The 13,150-nt window shown below is 40.5% G+C and overlaps 1 protein-coding gene across 1 annotated transcript in view; it reads left to right on the forward strand.

The window, feature by feature from the left end:
- Window positions 1–13,150, forward strand: part of LOC126249203 (tubulin beta chain-like) — a 94,154-nt gene that overhangs the window by 55,514 nt on the left and 25,490 nt on the right. The window contains exons 5-6 of the mRNA XM_049950857.1: window positions 6,151–6,350; window positions 8,135–8,387. Of these exons, the coding sequence (XP_049806814.1) occupies window positions 6,151–6,350; window positions 8,135–8,387 (453 nt within the window). The remainder of the gene's footprint in view (window positions 1–6,150; window positions 6,351–8,134; window positions 8,388–13,150) is intronic.

A 13,150-nucleotide genomic window follows, 5' to 3' on the forward strand; every position in this document is an offset into this window, starting at 1 on the left:
GGGAGGCTACCTCCCCGTCTAATAAACTTCGTGTGATTAAGGTGACACCAGTCCCATGGCGTTCTTCCTTCCGCCTCTACCGAAAGGACTTGACCACCTTGTGTCGTCTCCGCATCTGCCATACGAGGCTGAGCAATGGTTTCCTTTTGCGTAATGAGCCACCCCCACTTTTTGGTTGTGGAGCCTTCCAGTCAATAGCCCACATTTTGGTGGGATGTCCCCTTCTTTTGGCTCTGCGTACTATGTACAGACTTCCCCGCACTTTACCTTTAATGTTGGCTGACGATTCCCGGATGGTCGCATTGGTTCTCAGTTTCCTCCTTGAAAGTGGTTGTTATTATCAGTTTTAAGGTTTTTAATCTCACTCTGGTGTTGGGGCAGGGCGGTGTGGGTTGGGGTGTCTCCCACTGTAAGCTGTGTTGGGATATTCCCGACTCCCCTCCCTGGCCAGGATCCTCTTTTCTTTCCTTCTTACTCTGTTTTTATCACTTTTTACAATTGGTTAGTCTCCTTTTTCAATACGCACTTCTACATTCTAGCGGTTGAATGCTTTTAAATACCAGGTGGTGTTGCCTCTACTGCATCAGAGGTGGAATATTTCCTGCCTCTAGCATAGCCTTGGGGTTGCTCTCTTGCTGACTTCTCTCATTCTGTTTTTACCATTGACGACACGACTGCACTTCTACGGTTTTTGGCCTTTTCCCTTTTATCGTTCTGACTTTTCCGAGATGTCAAACTGTGAGACTGGACCACATTTGAAACAAGGGACTTGTGACCTTGCTGTTGGGTCCTTTCAACCCCAATGAACCAACCAAGAAGAGTTACTGTAAACAGTTCAGTGACAATTGGTTCTTGTCAGAATCGACAGCAAACTAACGCCAATGACACTAGTTCAGATACAGATATTGACGACGCGTGGTGGTGGTGGTGGTGGTGGTGGTGGTGGTGGTGAGGAGAAGGTACATGAGGATAAGAAATGCGTAATTCAGTAAGAAGAGGAAGAAATCTTCTAACCATGCGGGTTATAACGCTGTAGCAGGTGAAGGAAAGAAGAACGTTACGATAGGAGATGGGCTTTGTAGCTAAAATGAGAAAGGACAAAGAATAACAGATGTGAAATAACTTTCAACTAGTAATAGCGGAAAAACTATTCAAAAAGCACGAGAAGTGGTACACTTGTAAAAGGCCCAGGGACACGAGAGGATTCCAGCTGGATTAAATCATGGTCAGATTTCGAAATCATTTTGGATTGTACGGATTATTCATGAGCAGATACAAAACCGGATCATAATTTAGCAGTCGAGTAAACTGAAGTATAACAGAATCGCTCGCACGAAACAATGTGGTAGGGAATGGGACACTGAAATACTGAGGAATAATGAGATTTGTTTGAAGTACTGAGACTGTAGATACTGCGGTAATGAATAACAAAATAGGTATTGAGTTGACGAGAAGGACTTTACTAAAAAGGCAATGACTGAAGTTGGACAAAGAAGTATAGGTATAACGAAGATAGCGTCGAAGGAACTGCACATGACATAATTGGTAAACGAAAGGAGACCGAAAATGTTAAGGAGAAGACAGGAATGCAATTGTATGTCACGTATGCATAAAGTAAGTAGCATTTGCATAAAAGCCAATTTGAAATGTCTGTAGAAACAATGTTGGCCTAAAGAAATCGAAAAGAGATGGCTGGGAGGAGGACTGAGTCAGGAAATGGAAAAGATAAAACAAGCTTCTTTGAAATTAAAGCAAAAGCCGTAACACTGAGAGAGTAGTGATAATTTGCTATTAACCGCAGAAGACATAGCGCATGCTGGAAAGAGTATGTTGGACAGTGCAAAATGGAGGATTTGTTGGGGATGATAGAAGAAATGGTGGTCGATATATAATATCCAGTATTTAACAGTTTTCGAATATTTGCGCTGAATTAAGACAGGAGGGATAGAAAACATTACTTCTCAATGCCTGAAATCATTCGGGACGTGGCAACCAGGCGACTATTAAACATGATGTGCAGAATTTGAGAGAGGAGACATGCCATGAAACTATTGGAAAATATAATCTATGCAGTCGCAAAGTTAGTAAGAGAAGTGCCAGGATTGTAGCAGTCAGCGTAAAAGATCATGCATGCAGTTTTCTGACAAGAATTAAATACAAAATGAAAATAAATTTGAGAACTGAGAATGTTAGTTGGCGATCAGTTTGGCTTTCGGAAAGGTAATGTCGCAAGGGAGGTCGTTCTGCCGTTTCGATTAATAATGCAAGCAAGTGTTAAGAAAAAAATACATTTGCGTAGGATATGTCGAACTAGAAAAAGCGTAAGACGTTAAAAATTCTTCATAACATTGGCGTGAGCTATAAAGATGTGTAATACGCAAAATTTAAAAGGACAAAGAGAAAATAATAAGCTTGGAAGATCAAGAACAAGGTTCTCAGATTGAAAAGTCTTTCGTCCCCTGCTGTTCAGTCTATACAGCGAAGATGCAAAGATGGAAATTAAAGAAAGTCTGAAGACAGTGGAAATAAAATTCAAGGTGAAACGACATTAATGATCTGATTCGCTGATAACATTGCTATCCTCAGTGAAAGTGAAGAATTAAAGGACCTGTTGAATGGAAAAGTCTGAGTTCTGAATATAGATTGAATAAACAGAAGTAGACGGTAATGGTATGTAAATATAATGTGATAAACTTAACTTCAAAATTGGTAACACAAGCAGGCGAAGTGAATGAATTCTGCTGCTTTTTAAGCGAAAGAACGCGTGATGGACGAAGTAAGCAGACTGACAAGCGAAAAGGACATTCTTGCCCAAAAGAAGTCTACTAGAATTAAACATAGGCCTGGTTTTGAGAGATAAATTTCTGAGAATAAAGTTTGGAGCACAGTGTTGCATGGAAGTGAAACATGGCAAGCGGGAAGGAGAATTTACTGACGATCTTGTAATTGTCAAAGACTGTTACGGACTCGGAGCAGTTTAGCAGTGTGGATACTTGCTTGAAAGGGATAAGACGATGCGGGTCCAAAGGAACATTGCATCGTTAAGTCGGAATAACACAGGCACTTCAATATCATACTTATCCGCCGGCTCTGGGCAAGCTACTTCAAAGTAAAATGTTTCCCCTCTACAGGAATATGCATATTGTACGTAAGACTATAGGTTGTATACATATCGTTGACGACATTTGGAATTTTGGATCTGGGCACGAGTCGTTGTCGGATAACCTAATAGTAAGGCGACCGCTCGCCATAGGTGGGAAATCTGGGTTCCAGTCCCGGTTTGGTACAAATTTTCATTGTCATTCCATAATACAGCTGATGGTTGTCCATATTTACAACTACGAATACATTTCATGTATCTACTGAAGTTAGTTTCACATGGAACAGTAAATCACACAACAGCAGTTCGGGAAGGATTGGGCGTAACGTGTGATACACAATCTGATGTCAACTTAGCAAGGGGGCATCCCGTCAAAAACCCTTGCTATTGGCTGGGGCTGCTTCACATACGCTGTCCCGTATTACTCACTAGTTATACTTTTGGTTAGGTGCATAGTAAAGATGGACATATCGAAGTGATATGACAGATGTATTGCACCTTACAACCAAATAAGATTGTTCAGATGAAAAGTAACTCATTATATGAAGAAGCGGATGTAATATAACCTGTTACAGATGTCCGTTGCCATTTACCAGAGGAAGATGCAATCCACAGCTGCTTCCTTCCTGTAGCACACTTCTTCATGGCTTCCAACTTAGCGTCTTCATTCAAATATCTAATCCCTACATTCTAGTTATTACATGAAAACAAAAATTGTCACGGACTTTAGGAAATTTTTGTTTGGCGAGAGGGCACAGATATTTTGGAATAGTTTTTGTTTGCACACTTAGTTTCCATGAAAAGCAGAAAACTTTACTTCAGAGTAAAACATGCTGTTTTTTCCATGCTGGTGTTTGCTAGTAAAAACTCTCCCGAGACAAAACTAATAGTTCGTCTGTATTAGTCTCTCCTACTTTCCTTTTTGCTGCTGCAAAACACAGTGATTGAATATTTTGGCATTCAAATTCGATAGAGCTTGCAGTGTTTCACCGTATCTGCAAGAATACCAGATTTATGGAGTCATTGCACACTGTCACATCATCTGCAAATCAATTTCCTAATAGTTTCACAGCTTCTGGAATTTCTCTTTCTTCAGATTCAACATAGTCATCTATCAGCAGGAGCATGCGTAGCTTATAGTTTGGATACAAATTTTGATAACTCCTTCCAAATTTTTATTTTAAAATCCTTATCAAAATAATCTCAATCGCTGTTACTCAGTTAATTAGTTTCAATGTAAAAGGTAACAGTTACTGAACTACATGAAATAAAACGTACTAACTTTCGAGCCGTTTGCGATAGGACGTCGAAACTGCTCTGGTGCCCGCGGGGCGTTACGTGAATTAGTATAGTTTGGTTTAGCGACTTCCATTTGGATGTCTTCGTCAATAAGCAAAATTGGCGCATTTGGGTGTCTGACAATTCGTATTTCGCGATCGAGAAGTTTCTTCACCCTCAACGGGTGACAGTGTGGTGTGCAATGTCTACTCACGGAATAATCGGTGCGATATTCCTTGATGGCACGGTGCTACCAAATGGTACGTGAAGGTTTTGGAAGATTATTATCCGAAGTGACGCTGATTTCGACAAGATGTAATTCATGCAAGACTGAGCTCGACACCATCGAAGCAGGAGTGTGTTTGATGTCCTGGAGGAGCCCTTTGGAGACCGCATTCTGGCTCTGGGGTACCCAGAGGCCACTTGCATGGGCCTCGACTGACCACCATATTCTCCGGATCTGAAGACATGCGACTCCTGTGAGGCTGTACTGAATACAAGGCGTACAGTAATAACCCCATAACCGTTACTGAGCTGAAAACAGCCATTCAGGAAGTCGTCGACAGCCTCGATATTCCGACACGTTAGCGAGTCATGCAAAATTTCGGTATTCGTCTGCACCTCACATCGTGGCAATGATGGCAGGCGTATGGAACATGTCATAACCTAAATCCGAATATCTGTAGCTACATTTACATACTTAATAAAGTGTGTGCCGCAGTTTGTAACTAATTTACGTTTTTTCTCATATAGTTCGATAATTGTCGCCCTAACTTCTAATACTTTGTTGCATCATTTTAACCATGGTATTAACTTTTTATTCTTTTTCATCTGCAGTTTTCTCCATCTGATTTTAATCCCCTTATGTTTTAACTGTGATTTAAATTCTTACGTTTTACCATTTTGTATTTTCCATGTTCCTGCATGTATTATTTCTATTCATTTTGACTGATTTACTGTAATCCCTACTTTTGCTTGAATCTACATCTGTGTTATTTTGTCCATACTTCAGTTAGAATCTGTTTTAGATGTTTGGATAACTATCAGCATCCAAAATACGTACGTCTTCCTCCGAAAAATAAATTTGACTACATTGCACAGATAATATAAACGTCGTTTGTTTTGTAACAGTTACAGAATTTGAAACGTTTAAATACCATAATGAAATAATTAAAATAACATATACAAAGATTGCAAATGTAAAGAGAATAATAATAATAACAAATAAATTTTATTTAAAATGACAGCAAAAGATTAGCAATAAAAAGTAATACTTACCCCAATTAATTGAATAATTATCAAAGTTACTCCAATAAAAGCTTGAAAATACAAATTGTAAAAGCTCACAACAGGATTCTAACCCAAAACCTTCAACATGTCATGTCTTAATCACTACACTACGCTGCCACTTCAGAAAATAGTATTATACGCAAAATAGTGCGCGCATTTGTATCGAACTATTCTTTCTCATTGCAAGTGCTCACCTTTGGTGAAACCCTGATAAATGTTGCTGTTTTTCAAGTAGTATTAATGCATTGTGCCACGCAGCAACTACTGACACTTGCTCATATTGACACGAAAAAGTTATTTTCGTTTGATGCACACCACAACGTACGTGTTCTGATGAATGCACAGAAACTACTGTTACAGTACCTGTGTGACGCCAGTGTGCGCATTGGCGTCTGGGAATTTTTTCTCGCCAAGGGTTAGAATGGAATTCCTCCTTTTTTTATATATACCTCGAATGTAGCCACTCATTGTTCTCTCCGCAGGTGTCGGACACGGTGGTGGAACCGTACAACGCGACCCTGTCAGTGAATAAGCTGGTGGAGCTTACAGACCAGACTTACTGCATTGACAATGAGGCACTGTACAACATATGCTTCCGGACGCTGAAGGTGCCTAATCCCAGCTATAGCGACCTCAACCACCTCGTCTCACTCACAATGTCAGGAGTCACAACGTGTCTCAGGTACGACTATTAATAAACAGGAAGAACTGTTGATGGCTGCGATGTCTCACTTTTCTCGTCACGTTTAAAGGTGTGTTCAGCCAGATTTGTATTTCCATTTTCGCGCAGCATAACTCGCAGCACCTGGATAAGAATACTGATTAGATTGTCGAAATAGTACGAAAATGGATACAAATTCTGCTGAAAATGTGAAAATAAAGCATTGGCGGTTAATTGTCTCTCTCTCTCTCTCTCTCTCTCTCTCTCTCTCTCTCTCTCTCTCTCTCTCTCCCTCCCTCCCCCCCCTCTCTCCCTCTCTCCCCCTCCCTCCCACCCAAAGGTATTCTCCAACCAATGCCGATGTTAATGCATCGTCCTAATTTTATGTCTGTCTCTTCTGATAATAAATCGACGCACTGTTGCTGCTAATGCATCCTTAATTACGTATCCATCTTCGTAGTCTTCTCAAATTTTTCTTGGTTTCTTAGGAAATTTGTATTAGACGTTTCCCACTCACCCTTCTCGATGTATGTATGGCATGCTATCTAGGACAAAATAATGCGGTAGGGTATTCATACATATCTTGACCCTGGTATGAAGTGCGAAAATGTAAAAGTAATCGAACATGACATAGGTTAGCGTCGAATACATAGTGTCAAGTTTATCCGGCTTAAGTATTATAATAAATTGATAAAGTACTTTATATTTCCTATACTGTATTTATACTTCCAAAATTTGTAAATTGTTTTCACAATGATTGAATTCTTTTTGCTGTCCAATAAGGTATGTAGATAACCAAGCATTACCAGTTAATCATTTAGCAATCAAAAATTTAAGATAGTCTTATCACCCGGTTCTTGATCAACTTGGGCTTCATAGTATAAAAATGGACTATTCCATCAAAATAAACAACTGTGTCTTAGTACAATCCTCTTTATCATCGAAGCAATAGTTTTGAACCTGGAACATTTTTAGGGATGCTTCAGCTGGAAATTGCAGAAACATTGACGAATTAGCAATTATTAAGTGCAAACAAGAGTGTCCTCGACTGAAGTGTTGGCACTGCTTCCCACACAGTGACTATTATTTTTTAAAGAATAAATTCATAGTTTACCATATGTAGCATGATATCGATCAAAACGATACGTAAGATGTCAGATTTTTCGGTGTTCTGAAGTTTTGCTATAACGAAAACAATGATTCTCATTTTAAATACTTCTAAACAGGAAACTGTTTTAAAGTTACTTAATTACAGTTGTTATTTACAAAAATTCTGTCAAGGAATCTAATTATGAGAAACCATACTTCTACTGCTTTTAAGTAAAATAAAATTTATAGAGTTGGTCAACTAAACAATCTACATTAACGCTGATTTTTAGAGAGAATATTTCACATTATTTGACTAGTATGAATATATTGATAAGACACGTTTAGGGCACATTTAGGGCACATTAGAGGCATCAAGTAACAGTAAACTAAGAAATAGAGGAATGAGTGTGGTGGTAAAAATTCTAAAGGTGGGCAAGGCTTGAGTACTGTAAGCAGGTTACAGTGAATATACGTTGATGAAATTAGAGACTGTCTCCTCAAAAGACAACTAACGGGTTACAGAGCTGCCTAGTAAGAATCTGATAGTGATACCATCTCACAGAACGTATGGCAAATAGGTATCACATATAACGCTGGCCTAGAAAAAGTATATAAACAGTAGAATGATGGTATGCCAACAAATAGGAAAAATGTATCAAGATTATCGCTATTGATGTTTTTCCGATTGGTATATTGACACATCGTCACTTGTACAGGTTCCCTGGGCAGCTGAATGCGGACCTGCGTAAGCTTGCTGTGAACATGGTTCCTTTCCCGCGTCTGCACTTCTTCATGCCGGGCTTTGCCCCGCTTACATCACGCGGTTCACAGCAATACCGCGCGATCACAGTGCCAGAGCTCACACAGCAAATGTTTGACGCCAAGAACATGATGGCCGCCTGTGATCCAAAGCACGGGCGATACCTCACCGTTGCCGCGATCTTCCGCGGCCGCATGTCCGTGAAGGAGGTAGGTTACGAGCTCTTCTAAGTGTATGTAAACCTAAAAAGTTGAGACAAATAACATAAAATTAAACCGACATGTTGATAACAGAAAAGATATTTCAGCCTTTGATTGTTTTGAGAAACAGGTTAATCACGCTGCTGCTGTAGTGTTTTCGTCGACCATCTCGTCACGTTTTGCATTTGTACTTATCTGTTAAGGCATGTGTACGCGAGTGCTTATGTTTGCAGGCATTTTTACGTACGCATCTGTCGGATTCCCTTGGCGCAATTACTAGCTTCCTACGATAGAAGTCAATCGTATATTCCCTCGACTGGTCAATTTTGCATGGGTGGCATTCATTCACAAACTTAAAAAGGTCTCACTGCCAGCATTAACTTTCTAAATTACTTACAAAATTGGCAGTTCCGGTTTCTGGAACATAGCTCAACATAACATGTCAACTAACATTTATGCTCTTATTCATAAAATGGTCTGTACTGGTGTAAAATTCAGAGCAGAACGTGGCAAATTGATTATACTTCTGCCTTCAAAAATGTGTAGTACGATCTGGCTCTAAGTAATAAAATTGACAATGATCGTTAACTGTTGAATGGAGCAAACTACCACAATACGCTTAAATCAGACAGCGACTGCAGCTGCTGTGAACGTGTGGTGTAGTGAGGGAAATTCACTCTGAAGACTCCTTGTGCTGGTGCTCCGAAATGCTCATCATGCACATGGAGAAATTTCGAATTCAGTGGCCAGCATGGCTCTGCATCGGGTTCAACGATTGACGTCCATATCCTCATTCGGATCAACTTCGCGCCCAGACTCATTGGTCAAAGCTCAAATACACTTACCTCCTCCATGGCACAAGATTAGACTTCCCTGCTCCACGGCACCCGAAGGAATTCTGCTAATCTCGTCCACGACAGAAGACTGAGTCCCCACTTACTCAAACGTTATGCAAGTCCACGAACACGAAGTGTGAATTATGTGCCTAAACGTTAAGAACCACCAATCGAAAATGGTAGTGCTCTCTTGCCCCAATTGCACATCACCCTTTGTACTGTTCAGCCTTCTTCCATAAGCTGGGAAAAATTATATCCCCATGCTAGCACATCTCGAGGCATCGAACAGGAGTTAATTGTCAAGTTTCCTGACGTCACGGTCGGTGTCCATCGACACACCTATTTTGCGTGCACGGGAAATAGTGGCATCGGAAAAACGCAACAGCCCTCAGAGACACAGCGTCAGGCGTCCAGCAGAGCCGCCCCATTTCGGATATTTCGGCGACATGTTTTCACAGGTCCAACTGATAACGGTCTTGCAGGGACGTTCTGTGGAAACATGAGGACCCTTGCAGAATTGACGGAATGAACATCTCCTTGGCCAAGAGAAATTGTCAATGCCTCAGCTTTTAGCAGCTCGGCGAAAGCAGTCGTCAAGAGTTCTGCCTCTGGCCTACGGAACAATACGCTGTGGCGCGCTCTGGGCTCACCGCTTGCCGTAGGCAGTGGACCTCCCATCCCCCATCACCTCTTCAGTGCCTTAAGCCATGTCCTCTGCCTCTCCTTCCGCTGTGCTGACCAGTCGCCCTTCACTCTGTCGATACCTATTCTCAAGATCCATCGTGTTCTCCGAACTGGAATCAATAAACCTCATCTGCCACAGCCATGGCTTCCGACAAAACAAGCGTTCAGTTCCAGCAGCTCTAATAACTTCACGCATCTAGCTAACATTAAATTCAGTGTTACAATCACAGACAACTCTTTCACAGCCTCATTGACCATAGAGCCTTCCTAACCTAATGAAAGTACCTTAAATGTATGTCTGCTCGAATGAACAATTAAAGCGGAAGGAAGGCAGGACCGAAAGACTTGCAGTCTTTAAATTTTTCTGTATGTTGTGTAGTTTTTGCACTGTCGTCTTCTGAAACAGAGGTACGTACGAATAACATTGTATCATTGACATCGCCATATTACAAGCTACCAAGATTACATTCGATATATAGTCATTAAGGTAACTAATTAATGCAAGTTGCCAAATTATCAGTGTAGTGTTCTAAATCTTAATGAGATTTAAGGGAGGAAGTGGTAATTTGAAGTGGTATGACGCAGCAGAACTGAGGACGCCAGTAATTGACCTAGTCTCGTTTTCGTATAATGTGGCCACATTTTAACAGCTGTGAAATCCACCAACGAAGATGGGCCACAGAACATGGGTACATATATGATGATGCTCTTAAAAATGTGACACATGCGGAGGCATGAAGTGTCAGTAATGTATCGTTTCATATTGTAGCTGCCATTTGCGTGAGGCCATGTGAATCAATTGATGAAATTCTATATGTATAATGTCGTTGCGTTCCTGTGTTCCACTACAAATGACGAAAGGCTGAAATAGCTTCCGGACATTCTATAAACATAATTTGAAATAAACATTGTCCCACAACCATCGTTTCAGTTTAAACTGAAATGAACAAAAATGCTGTATCGTCATAATCGTTAATAGCATTTATATAGGTCGGAGCACTATTGCCCAATAAACTTCGGCTGCGCCTATTTGCAGCTGCATTATACACCAACTGCTAAGTCATGGAAGCTGTAGAGACCAAGCGACAAGCTTTGCACCAAACGTTCCTAATGTGATTTTCCACAATGACATGTTATATGCTGCACAGAGTTTTAGTGATATCGGTTGTTGTTGTTTTCAGTCCTGAGACTGGTTTGATGCAGCTCTCCATGCTACTCTATCCTGTGCAAGGTTCTTCATCTCCCAATACGTACTGCAACCTACGTTCTTCTGAATCTGCTTAGTGTATTTATCTCTTGGTCTCCCTCAGTGGTTTTTACCCTCCACACTGCCCTCCAACGCTAAATTTGTGATCCCTTGATGCCTCAGAACATGTCCTACCCGGTCCCTTCTTCTTGTCAAGTTTTGCCACAAACTCCTCGTCTCCCCAATTCTATTCAATACCTCCTCATTAGTTACGTGATCTACCCATCTAATCTTCAGCATTCTTCTGTAACACCACATTTCGAAAGCTTTTATTCTATTCTCTTCTTGTCCAAACTAGTTATCGTCAATGTTTCACTTCCATACATCGCTACGCTCCATACAAATACTTTCAGAAACGACTTCCTGACGCTTAAATCTACACTCGATGTTAACAAATTTCTTTTCTTCAGAAACGCTTTTCTTGCCATTGGCAGTCTACATTTTATAGCCTCTCTACTTCGACCATCATCAGTTATTTTGCTGCCCAAATAGCAAAACTCCTTTACTAATTAAAGCGTCTCATTTCCTAATCTAACTCCCTCAGCATCACCCGACTTAATTCTACTAGTTTCCATTATCCTCGTTTTGCTCTTGTTGATGTTCATCTTATATCCTCCTTTCAAGACACTGTCCATTCTGTTCAACTGCTCTTCCAAGTCCTTCGCTGTCTCTGACAGAATTACAATGTCATTGGCGAATCTCAAAGTTTGTATTTCTTCTCCATGGATTTTAATACCTACTCCGAATTTTTCTTTTGTTTCCTTTACTGCTTGCTCAATATACAGATTGAATAACATCGGGGAGAGGCTACAACCCTGTCTCACTCCCTTCCCAACCACTGTTTCCCTTTCATGTCCCTCCACTCTTGTAACTGCCATCTGGTCTCTGTACAAATTGTAAATAACCTTTCGCTCCCTGTATTTGACCCCTGCCGCCTTTAGAATTTGGAAGAGAGTATTCCAGTCAACACTGTCAAAAGCTTTCTCTAAGTCTACAAATGCTAGAAACGTAGGTTTTCCTTTCCTTAATCTTTCTTCTAAGATAAGTCGTAAGGTCAGTATTGCCTCACGTGTTCCAATATTTCTACGGAATCCAAACTGATCTTCCCCAAGGTTGGCTTCTACTAGTTTCTCCATTCGTCTGTAAAGAATTCGCGTTAGTATCTTGCAGCTGTGGCTTATTAAACTGATAGTTGGGTAATTTTCACATCTGTCAACACCTGCTTTATTTGGGATTGGAATTATTATATTCTTCTTGGTCTGAGGCTATTTCGCCTGTATTATACATCTTGCTCACCAGATGGCAGAGTTTTGTCAGGACTTCCCTTCTTTGCTTAGAACTGGGTTTCCATCTGAGCTCTTGATATGCAAGTGGTTCTCGTCTCTCCAAAGGTCTCTTTAATTTCCTGTAGGCAGTATCTATCTTACCCCTGGTGAGATAAGCCTCTACATCCTTACATTTGTCCTCTAGCCATCCCTGCTTAGCCATTTTGCAATTCCTGTCGATCTTATTTTTGAGACGTTTGTATTCGTTTTTGCCTGCTTCATTTACTGCATTTTTATATTTTCTCCTTTCATCAATTAAATTAAATATTTCTTCTGTTACCCAAGGATTTCTACTAGCCCTCATCTTTTTACCTACTTGATCCTCTGCTGCCTTCACTACTTCATCCCTCAGAGCTACCCATTCTTCATCTACTTTATTTCTTTCCCCCATTTGTGACAATTGTTCCCTTATCCTCTCCCTGAAACTCTGTACAACCTCTGGTTTAATCAGTTTGCCCAGATCCCGTCTCCTTAAATTCCCACCTTTTTGCAGTTTCTTCAGTTTTAATCTACAGCTCATAACCAATAGATTGTGGTCAGTCCACATCTGCCCCTGGAAATGTCTTACAACGTAATACTTGGTTCCTAAATCTCTCTTACCATTATTTAATCTATCTGATACCTTCTAGTATTTCCAGGATTCTTCCATGTGTACAACCTTCTTTTATGATTCTTGAATCA

The sequence above is a fragment of the Schistocerca nitens genome, chromosome 3, assembly GCF_023898315.1.
Source record: "Schistocerca nitens isolate TAMUIC-IGC-003100 chromosome 3, iqSchNite1.1, whole genome shotgun sequence".
NCBI classification, from domain to species: Eukaryota; Metazoa; Arthropoda; class Insecta; order Orthoptera; family Acrididae; genus Schistocerca; species Schistocerca nitens.